At 45.2% G+C, this 21,214-nt stretch overlaps 1 protein-coding gene across 1 annotated transcript; it reads right to left on the reverse strand.

The window, feature by feature from the left end:
• Positions 1-142: 142 nt before the first annotated feature.
• On the reverse strand, positions 143-20,707 carry pknox1.1 (pbx/knotted 1 homeobox 1.1). The gene is made up of 11 exons (XM_083639506.1): positions 20,638-20,707; positions 19,061-19,173; positions 13,667-13,794; positions 11,943-12,114; positions 9,696-9,896; positions 8,958-9,108; positions 7,825-7,922; positions 7,556-7,684; positions 5,459-5,535; positions 4,265-4,428; positions 143-2,207 (listed from the first exon to the last, which is right to left on the reverse strand). Exons 2-11 carry the CDS (start codon positions 19,112-19,114, stop codon positions 2,029-2,031), a joined length of 1,353 nt encoding a protein of 450 aa, XP_083495632.1. The 5' UTR covers positions 19,115-19,173; positions 20,638-20,707; the 3' UTR covers positions 143-2,028.
• Between the last annotated feature and the right edge of the window lie 507 nt (positions 20,708-21,214).

The following is a 21,214-nucleotide window of genomic DNA, read 5'->3' on the forward strand; positions in this document are numbered from 1 at the left end:
GGCAGCTGGAGTGACAAAAGGGAGTTTACCGAGTTAGTAAACCACTTAAAAACTCTGCAAAAGACCCCTTTCAGGATTTTGAAAATCCTTTTCGGAGGCGAAGCCGAGAGAGCAGAATGAAGGAAAGAGACGGTGGACCACAGAGAGTTAGGCATCGTTTATTCCAAAATAGAAAGCTCTAAGGCAAAACAGATGAGAGAAAAGTGAACAACGCTTCATAAAGAGCCAGACAGACAGCGAGTGAGAAACAGAGAGCTCAGAGGAGGAGGCCCGCCCAGACCACGAGCACTTCAGTCCACTGGGCTTTTCCCCCTCATCCAGTTCACCAAGTCAAGTCTGGAACTTATGAGCCGAGAGGGAAGTAAACCAGATTATAGCTACCGGCAAGACAGCTGATGTACAGTACAGTATTATAGGTATTCCAACAAGAAGCACCCGATCTGTGCGGTAATGTCAACAAATTGATACATTGAGATTGAGACAAGTGTCACTACAATTGTCTGTAGTTGGGAAGCGAGCGATGGAGACCGCGGCGCTTCGTCCCCGAGTCCTTCAGGCAGACGAACGGGGGGAAACCTTCCAGCTGCTCTCTCTGTTTTCAATGCAACAGCATGTACGTGTACATAAATAAAGATTCATGCGTGCAAAGTGTCCGTTTCTTGCCAATGATTGAGTTTGTATCCGATCATGTTGGATACTGTTCCAGGCGTGCGATTGTGTGATTAGCATAGTGTTCTGGATTGTGCATTTTGGAAGAGAGTCACACCTACGCTACTACCATAAATGATTAAAATGATGCGTTGTATTAAACACAATGCAGGTCAAACTGGATCTGCGGTAAGAACAAAAAAAAATCAGAGTGCCGCGATCGAGTTCCCGTGCGAGACAACTTGGAGCGTCTCGGCAGCACGCTGCGGCACACAATGTAAAAACGGTTCGCTAACTTGTCACAAGCCACACGAGTGTTCTGCAGTTTAGTGTCGTTTGACTAATTTCACTAAGGGTTCAGGCTTTCTTTCTGTGCTTCTTGGCTAGTTTTCTTTACAAAAGAACATACGTAAGGCCTTTTTAGTATCGCAAGTTTAAAACCAATTTACATAGCAATTTTCATCGGCATTCAATTACTTTTTTTTTCCTGTGTGTGTTGTTTTTTTTTAGAAAACTTCATCAAACCCTGGAAAACAGGGTCGCTAGCTTTAATAATGAATCTGTACATAAATATTCCTTACAAAACAAGAGAACACAAAAAACAAAAACAAAAAAACACTCATTACTTCTTATGTTTGGATATAAAAATAAGCATCTCTCCTTTCCCCCCCCCTCTCTTCTTCTTAAATCTCTCCTGTCGGGGCTCTGTCGGGTCTGAGAGCTGTCGGGGCTCTGCCGGGCCCGAGAGCTGTCGGGGCTCTGCCGGGCCTGAGAGCACGGGAGTCAGTGGTAATAAGAGTGCACACGTCTACGCAAACACAAGCATGCAAAAAGTGAAGACAAACCCTTACAGATACAACGTGAAAGTGTTGGCATCCAAAATGAGAGTTAAAGGATGGGGTGGGGTGGGGGGGAGAGAAAAAAAAATCATTCAACATTTATTAACGGAGCGTACAAACTTGCTTGGGGTGTTTTTCAACACTTCTTTTCTTCTTCTTCTTCTTCTTTTTTTCCCCCCGCTTCCGTTGTTTGCTTAACATCTTTTTGAGCTTAACAATATTATACAAAAAAAGTGCACTCGCCTACATTGACTACATAATAAAAAACGGTTTCTTAAATGAAACTCCTGACGTACACACACACGCAACATACGCCGCCGTTCAGTGGGGGAGGGAGGGGACGCGCTCCCGCATGTCCTGTGGTTTTGTGCTCTATGTAAACCTATTATAGGGGTGTGTGTGTGTGTGTGTGTGTGTGTGTGTGTGTAAAATGACTGTGTTTGAGAATGCACTTGTGTGTATGTCGACGTATTTAAAAGTACGTCTTGCGACCAATAGGTGGGTTCTGGGGTGTGTGTGTGTGTGTGTGTGTGTGTCCTCTCTACTGCAAAGAGTCGCTGTGGTCCAGGCCCAGCCCGGCCATGTCGTCGTCGTCGTCGTCCCCGCTCTCCCCCGACTCGTCCTCGCTGTGACCTCCCAGCATCACCTGCTGCACCGCCAGCGTAGCCCCATCTGACGTCAGGCTCTGCAGACCCTCCACACTCATCGTCACCATCGTGCCTGAGAGGAGGAGAGGAGAGGAATAGGAGGGGGGGGGGGGGGGGGGGGGGGGAGAGGACATGTGAGAGAGAGAGGAAGAGAGGCACAGATGTTTTAACCCTAGTACTATTTTCAGGGATGCAAACACAACCAGTGGTCAAATTAAGTGACACCCAAACAAAGACTATAGACACACTGCATGTAATAGGCCACGCCCATCACGGGGGAAGAGCTCCGTTCATTTCCACACACCAGCGTCATTTTCCTTGAATTAAACAGAGTTAAAAGCTGTTGTGTGGTGGGGCTGCGCAGAAAACAAATGTAAAAAATCGCTAGTTAAAGTTGTGTTGTACTCCTGAGCAAAACAAGGAAGCCATTGAGAATTGGCGAGAAGAAAAATGTGGATCTAGCTGTCAAGAAGTAAGTTGAAGTGTTCATCTTCCGTATATACGATCTTTTGGTGCAACACGCATGCATGCACGTGACATAGGAGAACGCCAGGATTGGACAAGAGTTTGTGTTTTCCCCCGTCTTGGGCGTGGTTTCTGAATGATGACGCGTTACGCAGTGTCTCTATAGACCTTATTCGATTGACGTCACTCACGTACGGGCACGCCCACTGCCGCCAGCCATGTTGTTGACATAGCGCAGCCGCTTTAAGTGACAGCCTATGTAAGAGCAGAGTTTAGAGGAAGCTAGCCGCCGTTAGCGTTACCTGTATCGTTCCAATTGTGTTCGGATGGTGACCTGCGTTACACACGGCTGTAGTAATGACAGCAATAAAGTCCCCGTGGTTTGTTTCTATCTCTACCGTCCACAGACGTGAAGGGAGCGAGACGGAGGATACGTCAGCAGCACAGGGGATGTGTGGATAGTTAGGAGAGACAGGTGAAACTTTCTGACAGCTCCTCACAGCAAAGTCCGTTCACCTCGTTTTTTCTTTTGTTTATTATTACAGGCATTAACGGCAGCATAAAAACTCTGGGGGTTTTATTTCTGTCATCACTATCGCTATTTTGTAATGGAACAGAAACGACAATAAGGCCGTTACTATAGTTGTCAGCTGCAGGACGGTATGTCAACAATATGGCGCTGTCCGGGGTTAGCGAATAAGGTCTATACATGGGTGGGATGACATATCCATATGCATAGGCTACTCCTGATGATTGGTCTATCCTCTCATGCCACATGCTACAAATGGGCATTGTGCTACAAAGGGACACCCCTCCCCACCCCTCGAATCCCGACTACCACCTTCCTATCCCTAGCTACGGACCCTCTTCCCTAGCCCCACCCCCAAATCTCATGCTACATCTCATGTTACAAATGGACAGACACGCATGTCACACATTTCTTGACCCTGCAGATTTGGAATCAAGTCTCCATCTCTGTTAGTGTCATAGTTATGGCGAAATTATGAAGCTATTGTCTAAATGTGGACATCCTCAAAATTGAATCAATTGCTCCTGAGCAAAGACTGATCTGACGCTAAATTTAATGGAAATCGGTTACGATGTTTTTGTATATATCATGCTAACAGACAAGACAGACAGACAAACTAATAGGGGCAAAATCATTTGATCACTAAAAAAGAAGAAAGATTTTGACTGTCAAATCTGCTTTCCCCGGTCATACCACTAGTACATACCTACATACTGTACATAGTAGGGCTGTAAATCTTCACTGGCCTCACGATTCGATTCGATTCGATTACGATTCAGAGGGCTACGATTCGATTCGATTACGATTATCGATGCATCTCGATGCATCACTTATTTCCGCAATACATGATTTATTTTTTCTCACTTTCTTTTTTCTCACTGTGTGGCTACTTTTAAAATAAAAGTGCATTTGGAATTGCATTGTATTATGATCCATAATTAAAATAAACAACTGCATGTACTTCCATTATATTTTATTAGATTATATATATATAAAAAAAAAAAAAGATTTTTGACATTTGTGAATCGATGCAGAATCGTGCACGTCCGCATCGCGATGCATCTTATAATCGATTATTTTTGACACCCCTAATACATAGATGCACATATAAATAAACAGATGAGCAGATGTCGTACCGTCGGGCATGGTGACTTGCTGCTGGGTCACTCCTGTAGTGATGGAGTCGGGCCAGAAGCGCTGCAGCGGCCGGTTCTGAGGCGTCTTCTTCTTGGTTTTGGGCGTCTCAGAGGAGCTGGCGTCAAGCATGGGCTGCAGGATCCGCCTCCGCGCGTTTATAAACCTGCACACAGTGGGGGGGCGGGGTTACACAACTGTACTATTGTATAGGCGGGAAACAAATTCATGCTGTTCAGTTAATTTAAAATTAGTTATTTTGTGATTCATTTAGTTTCTATTTTTTGTTTTGTACGCACTTTCCCCTCATACTGATAGTTATACTTTCAACTGATTGCCTACATTTCCCAGAATGCCTTTCACCAGCCCCCAGAAAAGGAGCGTGAACTTGATGCTTTTTTTCTTTTTATTTCCCCCACATGATTTTTCTCCCATTTTCTCCCCAATTTCCCCCTGCTGCTGCTCCACCCTCTGCCGATTTGGAGAGCCGTAGACTAGCACAATGCTTTTTTTCACCTGACAGAAGGGAGCTTCACGCTATTCCCACCAGTTCCCTTCCGCCCCAAACAGATGCCCGACTGACCAGAGAAGGCGCTAGTGCAGCGACCCTTAATCCGGCTTCCCACCCACAGGCACAGCCAGTCGTGCTTGTATGGACGCCCGAGCAAGCGGAGGTAACACGGGTGTGCGAACCTGTGACCCTCATGTTGGTAGAGAATCTACCACTGCACTACCCGGACGCCCCGTGAACTTGATGCTTTTAATCAAAGGTGGGCGATTGGGCATAAAAAATATAGCTAGCTAACCAACTAGTTTGTGAACATTGGAGATTGTCTATGATCGCGCCTGTGCCCCACCCTTACTCAAAATACAACATGTCTTGTAGCTGCATTGCATTCTGGTCTATTGAGGCTATAAGAAAAAGAATAAAGAGGAATACACTAAACAGGACCCAGATGAGAAAGACAAAAAAAAACGACCAACGATGAGGATTTTTTCAGGGACTGAATGCAAGCAGCAGCAGCAGAAACTGTCACTGATCATTCTGATCAAAACTTTCACTGTTGCGATCTAATCTTTAGACAACCTATACATGTTAATTAAAACTCGACATTAATCAGATGATCTGATGTGATGATCTGAGACGCTAATGTCTCCAGGAGTCTTTGGGGTGGAACGGCAATCTGCTGACTCACCAGTTATTGACCTGCAGGAGCGTCAGGTTAGTCTGAATGGCGATCTGTTTCTTCTCGTCCTCTGTGGGGTATGGGTGCTGGGGAGGAAGACAGAGGACAGACTGTCTCAGAGGTGAACTGGTGTCAGTGTGACGTGGTTAAACTCAGACACTGTCTCAGAGGTTAGTGTGACATGGTTAAACTCAGACACCGTCTCAGAGGTGAACTGAGGTTAGTGTGACGTGGTTAAACTCAGACACTGTCTCAGAGGTGAACTGTGTCAGTGTGACATGGTTAAACTCAGACACTGTCTCAGAGGTGAACTGTGTCAGTGTGACATGGTTAAACTCAGACACTGTCTCAGAGGTGAACTGTGTCAGTGTGACATGGTTAAACTCAGACACTGTCTCAGAGGTGAACTGTGTCAGTGTGACATGGTTAAACTCAGACACTGTCTCAGAGGTGAACTGATGTTAATGTGACATGGTTAAACTCAGACACTGTCTCAGAGGTGAACTGAGGTTAGTGTGACATGGTTAAACTCAGACACTGTCTCAGAGGTGAACTGAGGTTAGTGTGACATGGTTAAACTCAGACACTGTCTCAGAGGTGAACTGTGTCAGTGTGACATGGTTAAACTCAGACACTGTCTCAGAGGTGAACTGTGTCAGTGTGACATGGTTAAACTCAGACACTGTCTCAGAGGTGAACTGTGTCAGTGTGACATGGTTAAACTCAGACACTGTCTCAGAGGTGAACTGATGTTAATGTGACATGGTTAAACTCAGACACTGTCTCAGAGGTGAACTGAGGTTAGTGTGACATGGTTAAACTCAGACACTGTCTCAGAGGTGAACTGAGGTTAGTGTGACATGGTTAAACTCAGACACTGTCTCAGAGGTGAACTGAGGTTAGTGTGACGTGGTTAAACTCAGACACTGTCTCAGAGGTGAACTGAGGTTAGTGTGACATGGTTAAACTCAGACACTGTCTCAGAGGTGAACTGAGGTTAGTGTGACATGGTTAAACTCAGACACTGTCTCAGAGGTGAACTGAGGTTAGTGTGACGTGGTTAAACTCAGACACTGTCTCAGAGGTGAACTGAGGTTAGTGTGACATGGTTAAACTCAGACACTGTCTCAGAGGTGAACTGTGTCAGTGTGACGTGGTTAAACTCAGACACTGTCTCAGAGGTGAACTGTGTCAGTGTGACATGGTTAAACTCAGACACTGTCTCAGAGGTGAACTGTGTCAGTGTGACGTGGTTAAACTCAGACACTGTCTCAGAGGTGAACTGTGTCAGTGTGACGTGGTTAAACTCAGACACTGTCTCAGAGGTGAACTGGCGTCAGTGTGACGTGGTTAAACTCAGACACTGTCTCAGAGGTGAACTGTGTCAGTGTGACATGGTTAAACTCAGACACTGTCTCAGAGGTGAACTGAGGTTAGTGTGACGTGGTTAAACTCAGACACTGTCTCAGAGGTGAACTGTGTCAGTGTGACGTGGTTAAACTCAGACACTGTCTCAGAGGTGAACTGTGTCAGTGTGACGTGGTTAAACTCAGACACTGTCTCAGAGGTGAACTGTGTCAGTGTGACATGGTTAAACTCAGACACTGTCTCAGAGGTGAACTGTGTCAGTGTGACATGGTTAAACTCAGACACTGTCTCAGAGGTGAACTGTGTCAGTGTGACGTGGTTAAACTCAGACACTGTCTCAGAGGTGAACTGAGGTTAGTGTGACATGGTTAAACTCAGACACTGTCTCAGAGGTGAACTGTGTCAGTGTGACGTGGTTAAACTCAGACACTGTCTCAGAGGTGAACTGTGTCAGTGTGACATGGTTAAACTCAGACACTGTCTCAGAGGTGAACTGTGTCAGTGTGACGTGGTTAAACTCAGACACTGTCTCAGAGGTGAACTGTGTCAGTGTGACGTGGTTAAACTCAGACACTGTCTCAGAGGTGAACTGTGTCAGTGTGACATGGTTAAACTCAGACACTGTCTCAGAGGTGAACTGTGTCAGTGTGACATGGTTAAACTCAGACACTGTCTCAGAGGTGAACTGGCGTCAGTGTGACGTGGTTAACCGCAGCCTGAGAGGCACACAGCGCTCACCCCGATGTGCTGGAAGAGCCAGGAGCGCATGACGTTGGTGGCCTGCTTGGGGAGGACGCCACGCTTGTTCTTGGACGAGTTCTCGTCGTGGTTGAAGAGGTTCAGGTCCTGGTGAAACTGCAGCTGGAGCTGAGCGGGCAGACCAACATTTGTCTATTCATTTATGTTGACAATAATACAACGATAAATTCCATTTCCAAACAGTTCAAGGCCTAATTTTGTGAGTGGAAGATTTCAGTCCATGTTCAATATAACTCGACTTGTTCTACCTGATTGTTCTGGACGCGTAGTGTCCCAGGAGAGAGGGCCTGTGTCACCACCTGGCCCTGAGGAGTGACCACTGTAACAGGCTGGTACACCGTCCCACCTGGAGACACACAGACAGACAGACAGACAGACACACAGACAGACAGACAGACACACAGACAGACAGACAGACACACAGACAGACAGACAGACAGACACACAGACAGACAGACAGACAGACACACAGACAGACAGACAGGCAGACAGACACACAGACAGACAGACAGACAGACAGACACACAGACAGACAGACACACACACGTGCGAGGATCATCATCTGAGGGTCGGGCTCAGGCAGTGAAAGCATGGTGACATTTTAAAAGCAGTGTCCCACTTCGTTTGAACAATTCAGCTCTTCACCGCCGTGAACACACCACAATAGAAACTAATCGCCAATATCAGATGCAGCTGGACGAGCTTGGAACGTTCACATTCTACTTGCCATTGATTCGAATGAGGCCACAAAAATAGCCTGAAACCTGACATTCAACACGTTCACCATTCCTCATTTGCATTTCTATTGTCGCTTGAGCCTAGAATTTGTATCTAAAAATGCTATTTGATGAAACTAAGTTCTAAAACACTGACTGGACCCACAGTCAGTTGAAAATCACAGCAGCAGGATCTGTTGTTGAATCTGTTTTTATTACCATCTCATTCTCCGCCAGGAGATCATGTGTTCGGCTGTGTGTGTGTGTGTGTGTGTGTGTGTGTGTGTGTGTGTGTGTGTGTGTGTGTGTGTGAGAGAGAGAGAGTGTTTATGTGTGTTATCTACATATCTGACTGCAGTTGGGTTCTGGTTTGGCCATGGTTACGCATAGCGGTGCCTAGCGGAGATCGGCACTCTACTGAGTGCCCTTTTTTTTGGGTTATGTTTTCGTTATTGTCTTGCCTCGTTCAAACGAATGGGAAGTAAAACTCAACGCTACAAACTTCGTCCAGCTGCATCGGACCTTGGCGAGTAGATTGTATTCTGGTGCTCATGGCGGTCGTAACCCTCAGGTTAAAACTGTGGAATACTACGAGTGGCCCAGCATTTGGTGCAGTACCTGAGGGAGAGGTGGTATGACACCATGTGGTGGGGACAGTACAGTACCTGAGGGAGAGGTGGTATGCCAGGGCGACATGCCGGTCACCACCTGGGTGGGGTTGACGGCCGTCACCGTCACATTCCCCTGCTGCAGAGCCGACGCCGGCACCATGATCTGCCCCTGGGGACTGATGGTGCCCGTGAACGAGCTGGACGTCTGCACCACAAAACCACAAGCACACAGGTCACAGGAGGACGTCCGCAGAGTCAAGAAAGAAATAGAAAATCCAAAAATTGTGGGGGGCGGGACAAAAAAAACTTTTGGTCCACAAGAAGAAGAAAAAACCAAAAAGTTGTTTTTGTCCCACAAGAAGGTAAAGGGAGGACATACACAAAACTAAATTTCAACTAATTTAATTGTAAAGGTTAGTCGTCGATTTAGTACATTTATTTAGTAAAGGTTGGTCGATTAGTTGGCAACTTTTAAATTAATCGCCAACTAGTTTGAGCATCAATTACTCTGTTATTTTTTTAAGAAAAGAAAGTCAAAATTCTCTGATTCCAGCTTCTTTTGGGAGCTTCATCTTGGGCTTTGGGAAAGACTGATTGACATTTGTCACCATTTTCTGACATTTGATAGTCGAGTAATCAATGAAAACAATCGTTAGTTGCAGCTCTAATTTATAAAACATGAATATCAGTAAATAATTCAGTAAATTATTTTGCTTTCACACACGTGTGTATTGGATATGTCTGTGCATGTATGTATGTGCGTGTGTGTGTGTGGGTGTGTGCGCTGCGTGCCTGTGTCTTGGTGGGGGAGAAGCTGGGGGCTTGGCCCTGGACGGGGGAGTAGGGGCTGCCTGGCTCTCCGCTCAGCAGCGTCTCAGAGTTCATCTTGGTCTTCAGGCAGGCGATGTAGCGGCTGCAGAAGTCCTTACACAGGTCGCTCACCTTCTCCAGCTCCAGCAGGTGGATCCGCAGCACCTGGATGGCCTTCACCATCTGGGAGGTCAAGGGTCAACCGTGAAGAAGAGTTCATTAAGCTCTGAAGCTGCGTTCAGTTCCGCGTCACTTCTTCGTCGACTACGGTATATAGTGTGTTGGCCTTTTTTTTGGGCCGAATTCTCAGCTGTTAATTTGATTCACTATATAGTCCACTATAAAATACCCACAATGCACTGCAATTTCCAGTGAACAGATAATGTACCCTACATTTTCTCCCATATACCCACAATGCAATGGTGTCGTGTTTACCAAAGGAGAAGAAGAATGAGGTAGTGTCCGAAACTGGTTTGATCGTTCCCTGTATAGTTTAATATATGAACACTACATGGGGAATAGTGAGTGAGTGAATGAACCATATAGTTTAATATATGAACACTACATGGGGAATAGTGAGTGAGTGAATGAACCATATAGTTTAATATATGAACACTACATGGGGAATAGTGAGTGAGTGAATGAACCATATAGTTTAATATATGAACACTACATGGGGAATAGTGAGTGAGTGAATGAGTGAACCATTCCGAACATGGCTCGTGTCCAGATTGATGCAAAGGACAGATAAAGATCCAGAACTGTAAGAACAATATACATTCAAAATGGGGGGAAAATATCTTATGTATATTTAATAAATATACACACAAGATATTTTCCCCATATTTTGATATAATGTTCTTCTTACTATACATTTTATAGTCAAACAAAATGTGGGGGGACTTTTGCATTTGCAAATTTTGACACTAGATACTAGATTAATATAGAGCCACAAGGTGTAATCTTGTTTTGATGTATTTGCTTCTGATCTTTCCCACTTTTAACCTTGTGATGTTTCTTATGTTTTCTTTCATCTGATTTAAGTTCATGCATTGATTTTTTTATCATTTGATGTATTTTCTTTTGCTTGTGCTTCTTATTTCTATGTCCTCTTTATGGATTTTATGACTTACTTTTATGCCTTCTTGTAAAGCACATAGTAAAGTCTACTTGTGTATGCTATATATTAAGTTTTATTATCATCATCATCATCCCCAAAGTTTAACTTGCCAACCGCAAAATATCAAAGATGCATTAGCTAATGACTGGACCAGTCATTAGTCATTACATCTTCATGTGAGAAGTTAATTCTCTCCAAGACAATGTTGGCATTCTTGTTTTTGATAATCATCTATGTGTTAGATTGGATAAGATTAAGGTAAAGGAGTAAGTCACTGCAAGAGATAATGATAATAATGAAAAATATCAAGTACTGTACAGTACGGTACTTTCAAAGGCCACCCATTTATTTTCAAAAACCTGGGAACCCTGAAAATAGTTTGAAATTAAATTACTTTGTATATATCTGTGTTGGAATATACAGTACACAAAGATAAAGATATCTGTGCCAAATTCCTTTGGTATTTGGCACATTGTGAATCTCTAAAACAATTATTAAAAATTAAACCATTATTTCAAATTCACGAGCTATTTCACACACAGGACTACTTGATGAGAGACCTCACCTGTTTAATGCAGAGGTTAAAGGGCACTGACTGCTGTGTGTGTGTGTGTGTGTGTGTGTGTGTGTGTGTGTGTGTGTGTGTGAGAGAGAGAGAGAGAGAGAGAGAGAGACTGAGTGAGTGAGCTGGGCTTGCAATTTGTATTTCTTTGTGAAATACCTCATGTCCTTGTTTTGTTTTTGTCAAATACCTCAGAAGGGAACCGTTTCAGAGCCATCAGCTTACTAACTTAGCTGCAGTCATTAGCTCAAAAAAGGACATAATGCAAATAAAAATCTCCACTACATATGATCTATACTAGATACAATACTGAAATCAGTGCCACCGGCCATTTTGTCAGGTAACCAAGCACTGTTCAGAGATCCAATTCCATGATAAAAAAAAAATAGTTTTCTGGGCAAATAGTTAAAGTATTTTTATTTTTAATTATTTTTTATCGGCCAATGCAGCCAGTTCACCACACAACAAACAATGAAATCTACTGCCGTGGCTGAAATCAAGTCATTTTCTAAAAATGTAAATGTGTAATCTCAAAGCGTCTCATCACCAGGTTGTCGAGGTCGGGGTCCTCGCTGAAGAAGGCTTTGCCCTCCTTCTCCTGACTGCGGACGAAGTTCTCGATGTCGACGTCGAAGCTGGCCGACGTGACGCAGTCGGAGCTCTGCGTCGACTGCTCGCACTTCTCAAACAGCAGGGCCAACAGGGGGAACAGGGGATGCCTGACGCACGCACGCACGCACGCACACACACACACACACACACACACACACACACACACACACACACACACACACACACACGGGGAAATGTTAAATTCTATACAGACTGAAAAGGATCCATAGATTTTCCAGAGCTATACCATGCACTTAAAGGAAGGCTTTGCTGATTTTCAACCTACTTTGTATCATTACAATGTGGGTAATATATGCAGATGGGCAGCCTGATTCTTCATGTCTTCCTGTATCGAGAGCTGTGCAGTTTATTCCAGGCACTTCCGTGTTAGAATGTCCAGAATGAAGCAAAACGTGGCATTCTGGACAAAGAAGTGAACAGCTGTTCTGCTTGAGGGCGGCTGTTCCAACTCCAGAGGGTTTATTTTTATTTGTCCTATATGCACACATCCACGGAGAGCCTCAACGAGTGTTAATGACCCATACCAGCTGGTGGGGGCGGAGTTTCTGCAGGCAGGCGGGCGTGGATTTCTCGATGGAGAAAACGTATACACAAGGTAAACACTGTCCATCTGCATATACCGAGATTATAATTACAAAGAGGGCTGAAAATCGGCAAAGCCTTCCTTCAAATTGCAGCAAGTTTGGAGCCAAGTGCGATTGAGAACATAATCCGAACCAACTACCGGAGTCCGGAGATGACCCCAAAACAGGTTTTACAGGGGGGGGAGGAGAGGGATGTTAAGGTGAGGGGCTGTCTGCAATAGGCTAATTAATTATTGATTACAAATTAAATAATGGTATCATTCAACAATGGAGGAATGCATTCTCATACATAATAATGATTGGAGGGGGGAATCCACAAGGATCGTAATGTTTTGCAAATGATTTGAGGGCCCACTTGTTATACCTTCACGGCCCACCAGGTTGGGAATGGCTGGTGTCTAACGTAACCTCTGTATCTGATAATCAGCAGTTCATCATGCTTGGAAAGCCTATTTCTTCATGTGTTGTAAATGGTATGAACACCAGAGAAGGTTTCTTCGTGTGTTGTAAATGGTATGAACACCAGAGAAGGTGCGACAAATTGATACGGCTCCAACATCTCTAAACTGGCAGGATGACAGGTCACCAAAACTCTGTCCAATAAACAAGCTGCTTGTGAGTCCGTGTGACTTTTGTTTACAAGCCCTGGTTCACTAGTAAATTCATCAGTGGGAAGCTAAACGAACCAAATACAAAAATGCAGCAAAGTAAACTTGTGATCGCACCCTTGGACTACTAACGCTCTCAGGCCAAAGAACTGTCTGAAATGTCAGATGATTGGGGAGGGGGATGAAGAGAAATTGTCCTTGAATATCAGGAGTGAAAAGCACACGAGGTTTCCCAATGAAAGGGTTTCTCAGTTCCTGGCCGATCTGTCTGAACATCAACATGTGGCCTTAGGCAGAAGAGAGGGGAAGAACAGAGTGAGGAACAGAAGGGGGAGTTACAGAGGATTTGATGGCCTGCGTTTCTCTCATGTCTCTCTCTGTGCCAACACCCCCCCCCCCCACACACACACACCCACACACACACACACACACAGAGTGAGCTCTACCGGTATATGGAGGCCTTGTCTGCGTCCATGGGTGTCTGTGGCTCCGTGGGCACCGGGCTGGGCGGCTCCAACGTCCCCTCAATAAACTTCTGCTCCGAATCGTTGTCTGGCTGCACCACACCTTGCATCTGCAGGGACAGGCAGAGAGGTCAGGACAGAGGCAGAAAGACAGGGACAGGCAGAGAGGTCACGGCAGAGGCAGAAAGACAGGGACAGGCAGAGAGGTCAGGGCAGAGGCAGAAAGACAGGGACAGCAGAGAGGTCAGGACAGAGGCAGAAAGACAGGGACAGGCAGAGAGGTCAGGACAGAGGCAGGAAGACAGGGACAGGCAGAGAGGTCAGGACAGAGGCAGGAAGACAGGGACAGGCAGAGAGGTCAGGACAGAGGCAGAAAGACAGGGACAGGCAGAGAGGTCAGGACAGAGGCAGGAAAACAGGGACAGGCAGAGAGGTCAGGACAGAGGCAGAAAGACAGGGACAGGCAGAGAGGTCAGGACAGAGGCAGGAAGACAGGGACAGGCAGAGAGGTCAGGGCAGAGGCAGATAAACTAAATGAAGACATCATGTGAAGAGCCAGGGTAGCTGGAGGGCAAAGCTTACTGCAGAGCGTTGTCTCTGGAAATGAACCCTTGGAAGGTCAGGAGAGCTTGGTATGAAAAACACTGTTTTCAGAAGCCATTATGTAACAATGCCTTCTTTTTTTAAGGTGTGTGTGCATCTTTTCTTAGGTCAGGGGGGTCCAAACTGTTTTGAATGGGGGCCGGCCAGATTAGATCATGTGAAATGACCGGGGGGCCGGCCAGCTGCTTCTCGCATCATATGGATTATAAAAATAAAAAAGGAAAATCACATACAATACAATTGTACTCTAAAGTATTTTGTTTACCATCTGAAAACATTAGTTCTGCCTGTGTTGTTCCTACTTGGTGCTTGTCTACAAACTGTATGATAGTGCTGTCGTCAATAGGTGAACAGAAAAAATTTGAACTTGAAACTAGCTTGATTAACCAATACTGTGCGGAGGGCCACATATAGTATATTTTGGGAGACAAGCCGAGGGCCACTTAAGATCGGTCAAAGGGCCACATCTGGCCCCCGGGCCGGACTTTGGACACGCCTGTCTTAGGTCAACAACAGGGCTGGGAGAGATGCTGTCTCTTTCATATTCACTCACTGCATATCACCAAGGCTCTAAAGGTAAGACTGGTTTTGATAGTCTGTCGCACAAAGCGCTGTAGATCAAATAAGACACTTGACTCTGGGTATGGGTACTAGAGACCTTTAACTTAAGGTAGCGGCCGAAGTAACCCGGTACCAAGTAGTATTGAGGTTTCTCCATTTAAACGATACCTGCATTCTATCCTTTTTGTACAAAGATCTAGAAAAAAAAGTGACTATGTGTATGGTTTTGCTTGGGCTGCAGCCAATCACGGTAAGTCGAGCACACTGTACTCTATTGGTATCGGCATCACTTGAACGGTACTACTAGTATTGCAATTTTGTAAATAATACCCAGCCCTACACTAGACAGATGAGGAACAAAATGGTAGACGAAGTGGATACGGCCCAAGACGTCATTTTTACAAGCAGCTGAATACGACCTAAAATCATGTTTCAACGTTAAGCGACATCTAGCGTTCTTGTGAATAAAAACCCAGTCTCAGAGTTTGGTGAAATGTTAACCTGGTGTGGGATTTGAACCTGGGGCACCTGGCTTGAAGGTCGCCTGTCGTAACCACTCGGCTATCCGTTGCTATCCCTACCCTGAACCCAATACCTAACCCACACCCTAAGCCTTTGTTGTGCTTTGTGAGCTCGTCTTTTGGAATAAAAGTCGCTTTTTTAACTTGCTATTGTGCGGAAGTAGCGTAGTAGTTTTTCCTCTACCACTGAGGGGCGCTAGTCTAGCAGATGTGATACGTGGTCGTATTGCACTGCTACGTGATATATGGTCATTTATACAACAGGTAGTTCCGGCCGAGCAATTTGATTGGACAAGAGGGATCCTACGAGTGCCGTTATGTAAGGGATGTATATTGAGCCGGTGATTACGGGGGAAATAATGACCGACAGGTGATGATTGAGCCCGACGCGTAGCGGAGGGCTTAATGATTCACCTGAAGGTCATTATTTCCCAGTAATCACCGCCTCAATATACATTATCCCGCTTAGAACACGGCCTACAACTAAATCATTCAATAATCTGACAAAAATAATTATTCAAATAGATTTTTTAATAGCGTTTTCAACGATAACGGTTTCATTCGTAATTGGCACACAAGACACCACAGCTGCAACTGGTTGGCCTAATTAGTAGTGTTTGCTGACAAAAAGCTCTTATCAACTGATTAATCCAGGTGTGGCAGAGCAGCGGTCGGTTGTCGAGAAATAATGACCGGTGAATATTGTTGATTGACCAATCAGAATCGAGTATTCGAGAGAGCCGTGTTCTAATTCATGATAATGCACTGGCACCTCACTGTGTGTAGATCACTCTGCTTCACAGCTGCCCTAATCAACAAAACGCTTCACAGCTGTAGAGTAGACAGTAGTAAAGTAGACAGCCTGCAGTTAATTAGGCTGATTAGGCTACATTTTCAGCAAAGCAGAAAGCTGAGGGGACTATTTTTGTTGCCGGAGGAATAAATACAGAAATCATATATTTTCTCAGCTTTTTGTCATTTTTTTAATCAGCTTTGTTTAATAGAACTGTTGTATAAAAGCAATATCACACTCGAAGTCGTGCTGTTGTTGTCTAATATTGGCACTGCTGTGATTATCTTCGGCACTCGGCCTGCGGCCTCGTGCCTACGACCGAATCACAGCATCATCAAATAAATCCAATCCAATGCCAATATTAGCCAACAACCGCACTCCCTCTCATGTGATATTGCTTAAATAAGTTGGAGAAGTTGGAGGACATGTTGCAGACATGATACGTGGTCGTATCGTATAAGTTGGAGGACATGTTGACAGGGTGCTGGCGCGATGTCAACACCGCTTTCAACTGCTGAAAAACCATCTTATGAAACAGCTACACTATTTAATCTTCCCCCTCAAAATAAGTCTGTCTTACTATGAAACAGCCTTAATCTAAGAAACTAAAACCAGTCTAAACCTTACTTACTGTAGATGGTGTTAGTTTCTCACATTAGACTAGTCATATTATCAGGGGTGGGCAATAATTTCCCCTGGGGGGGCACATGATAAACCCAGATTGTTATCGGGGGCCAAAAAAATATTGTCGTGCAGTAACCAATTGTATTACTAGATTAAATCATAGAAAACATACAGTGCACTTATTCTTCAGCATTTATGATGTTGAAAATCACTACAAACAACCAATTTAGGTCATCTCATTCAATGTGTCTAGCTTGATACGTATTAAATGGTATGGTTTGTCTTACGACCTTCTGGGCCAGGCAGAACCATCATGAGGGCCCTGGCCGGAGCACATAATGCCCAGGTCTGTTCTTGATGAATTAATAAGACTGACTTATTTTGATTTTGGAAAGTCAGTCTCCCTTCCCTCCAGGCTAAGCTTGAGTTAAGTACTTTGTTGCTATGGTGACGAGTCAGCTTAATTAGCAGAGTGCAGCAGTTTCAAACAAGATGGCAATGAAATCTTTGGCTTGTGGAGAGTCACAGAAGAGTCTTCAGAGACAAACAGCCCATTAGAGATATGGGACAATGGAAATGTATTGTTTCCCACAGGATTTAGTGAGACTGTGGTGGGTGGACCTCGGACCCTCTGGGGGGGGGAGGTGGGGGACATGGTCCCCCAGGAGAAAATTGTGTACATTTTAAAGATAAATGCATCTTGGGTGTCGAGGTAGGGTAGCAGTAGATTCCCTGCCTACCAACACGAGGGTCGCAGGTTCGTATCCACGTGTTACCTCCAGCTTCGTCGGGTGTCCATACAGGCACGATTGGCTGTGCCTGAGGGGTGAGAAGCCGGATTGGAGGTATGCGTCCTGGTCGCTGCACTAGCGCCTCCTCTGGTCGGTCGGGGCACCTGGTTGGGGTGGAAGGGAACCGGTGGGAATAGCGCGATCCTCCCACGTGCTACGTCCTACCGGTGAAGCTTCCCCTGTCAGGTGAAAATAAGCGGCTGGCTACTGCACGTGTCATAGGAAGCATGGTGCTAGTCTCGGCTCTCCCCAGATCGGCAGTGGGTGGAGCAGCTACCGGGGCAGCCAATAGGGCAGCATGGGGATAAATTGGCCAAGTATAATTGAGGAAAAAATCGGGAAAAAAGGATAAATGCATCAATCTGGTGCATTTTAAAAGCAAAATTAACAAATCAGACTATGGTGGGCCACCATTAGTTTCTAGGTAACTAATGAGAAACACTGTGCAACTAATTTCCTAGAGAAACCATCCTTATGCTTAAGTCAGATTTAAGTCTTAAGACGGGGTCTATTTTTATACAACTGGCCCCTGGTTCTAAAGATACGATTTTATGAGATCACGTTGCTGTTATTCCGTACATATCCACTTAAATCTGTATCTGCAATCACCAATGAATATCCGATAATTGCAATGAGAGCAAAACCCGCATACCCTTGTGCGGACAGACCAGTTACTTCCTGTGGCTTTTCTTCCCCTTCTGGAGAAAAGATCAGAAAATAAGACTTGCATTGAGACGACAAGTGTTCCGGCAGCGTCTGCATTGCTCCACTCAAGGCACATTCATTGATGAAGAGTCAAGTTGCTGCTCCTCCTCCTCCTCCTCCTCTCACACGTTTTTCACACTCTGACTGCCAAGCAGCAACCTAGGATCCCTTCCAAGAGTATAAATCCCATCTCAAACCATGTGACCGAGGCAACAATGACTGAGATGGAGCGCAAACGGGCTAAAAATACTCGCTCAGGGTGGAAAATGTCTCGTTAGTCATAGATCTTTCGCAGCTCTCTCTGGGCACTTGAATAAAGATGTTTTGTAAACAAATGTACATAAGCACACACCCCAGGCAGAAGAAACAGGGCTTTATATTACATCAGCGTCTCCCATACTGTGATTTATTTGTGGTGGCCCACCGCAATCAGACAGGCACGTCCCCCCAAAAGAATACCCAAACTGATGTAACGGTTTCTTATGTCACATGCATGGAAGTGTTACCCTTTGTTTTATTATCCCGATCGACTTGCCGCACACTAAAAATAACTTCAGATCCAGGGGAAAGACCGTAGAATATTAAAAAGCTGTAGCCCAAAGCGTTTAAAGTCGATATCACGGATAGGCTTCAGGCGATTCTGATCAATTATCTTACTCAAACAAGAAAAAAATGTTGAAAAATGCTTCAGGGGTTAAGACATTCAGACTCGTTAAAGCGAGCAGGGTGTGCAGGACTCCAAACTGAGCACCAGATGAAATGTGCCCCTTTCACCCACCTGCTGCTCTCCCTCTGGGTACTTGTCTATGGAAACCGACTGGGCCGCCATCATGTTCACTGCAGATGCTGCAAACACTGGGGCATTATAGAGAGGTGGGACAGCTGGCCAACCTACACAACACACATTTCAGTTAGACTAGCAATCAAAGACTCTGACAATGGCACACACACGCACAAAAGCTTTAAATCATATCTGATAAAGGGAGTTTGCCCAGTATTACCGGGCAAAAAAATGGCTGATGTAAGTTAACAAGGGAGAATGCAATAAATGCTTGGTGTGGAGGATCCATGCTGGTAATGCACTAGTTTGACAAGTATCAAAAACTACTTCACAAGGGAAAGTGTCAAAAATATACAACGTGGACGTGAAGCGGGGTGCATATGGATTTATTTTAATGCAATGCAAAGATACAAGTCATGCAAACTCCTGTACCGACTACTGTACAGCTACGTTTATTGGATAAATGCATACAAAGATCTGAGCCAATAATGTGACATTAGAAAACCCCCGAGTAACGTTAAACTTTCCATGGAAGGGACTGCGTTTAGACGTTTATTACACAATCATCTTTGTTGTGTTCAAACCATTTCTGTACTCTTAAAATAAGAGAACTTGGGACAAAAAGACGTTGAGGTGACCTAGGCTGCAACTCCTACAGTTAACACACCCACACCACGATGAACTTCGCTTTTAGCTGCTTAGATAACGTTAACGCTGTTTCTGGCGGCAAGGAAAATAAAATAAACTAACGCTAAACGTGAGCCTTCGCGCTACGTTAACGCGCTAACGTTAGCCAGACTGGGGGCACCTATAAATCAGAGTGTTGCGCTGAATAGCTTGTTGTAACAACTCGGTAACATTAGCTCGGTACGGTAGCCCAAATCTGGGGTGAACTCAGTTATTCAAAAATAGCCACCGTCCAGCCGAGCTAAGGCTAATGCTGCTAGCTAGCCTGCTAACTAAAGTGTTTGCATGCTGGTACGGTGAGCACACAGCCAAAACGCAAAGCGCCATATTTAGCAAGGGAATCGTTGCCAAAAAACGAGCTAACCTAGCGAGCTAAAAGACCCGCTGTGTGTGGATCACTACTGGGCAGACAGCAGATCAACCCCGTCAAAACATCGGCTCTTCATTTTGTGTTTCCAATTAGCACGAGTACATTATTTCTTTGTCATTTGTGTAAAAGGTAATCTGGCTGTTAGTTACAAGCCTCGGCTAACATGCTAGCCAGTCGAGTCGAAATCCTGCCCACATCAGTCAATCAATCAAGCGGGGACAGCTGCCTCGCTCTCTCCCTCCCCTCCGCTGTGTCGGGGTAAAGCAGGGGCCTTGCTTCTAGCTCTCGCCCTTTGCTTTTCCACAATCCTTCTCTGCCCCCAAAACGCCGACATATTTTTTCTCCCCCCGCAGACAGATTTGTAATTCCTCCCGGAGCCCTGCCGCTGCTTCCCCACTAAAACACCATCCACTCTCTGCGACTGTGGCCGAGCTTCTCGCCCTGGGCATTTTTGTGTGCAGCCCAGATTGTTTGATTGATAGGGAACGGAAAAAGAAGATTTTGAGTGACAGCTTACCTGAGTGCCAATCTTCGTCACACTGACAAGCGGCTGCAGCAATCGGGACCCGCAGTTGTCGCGTTGCGTCATCGCGTAAGGACACGCAGGGCATTTGGCTCATGAATATTCATGAGGTGGGAGGAGACATGACGTCTGGAGCGCCTTGTTCTCGCCCCCCGAGTCCCTGCACCCTGCTGGGTTTGCCTGGCAAAGCTTATCCACTGCCCTCATTTACAAAGACACACAAGGAAACAGATTTTTCTATCTATGACACGGACTTATCTCTCCTTAATGCATTATTCTCGTTTTCTTCCTCACACCAACAGACAAACAAAGCCCCAGATGCAGATTGTTTACACCTAATACACTGCATATAGCCGTGCTAATTAGGGCATAATGTGCTGTGCAGGCAGGCAAAGAGTCAAAATTGGAATCATTAAAATAGAAGTAGATAAACCACTTGCTCAGCTCTATTCAAATGACCCCCCTGAGGCAGAGAAGCAGCATAAAAGAAGCGTTTGATCTTTGCCTATCCCTTTATATGCCTAAGACAACAGCTTCACACAGGGGAAAAACAGACCTCAGTTCTCATTTG

This window comes from Poromitra crassiceps (assembly GCF_964638095.1).
Source record: "Poromitra crassiceps genome assembly, chromosome: 6".
Lineage (NCBI taxonomy): Eukaryota > Metazoa > Chordata > Actinopteri > Beryciformes > Melamphaidae > Poromitra > Poromitra crassiceps.

What these genes read in the sequence shown, in the direction of transcription:
- pknox1.1 (XM_083639506.1), bottom strand. Translation starts at nt 19,114, where the DNA reads ATGATGGCGGCCCAGTCGGTTTCCATAGACAAGTACCCAGAGGGAGAG. An exon ending in ACCCAGAGGGAGAGCAGCAG is followed by an intron (nt 13,795 to 19,060) that starts GTGGGTGAAAGG and finishes CTGTCCCTGCAG; the next exon opens with ATGCAAGGTGTGGTGCAGCC. An exon ending in GCATACCACCTCTCCCTCAG is followed by an intron (nt 7,923 to 8,957) that starts GTACTGTACTGT and finishes GTGTGTCTCCAG; the next exon opens with GTGGGACGGTGTACCAGCCT.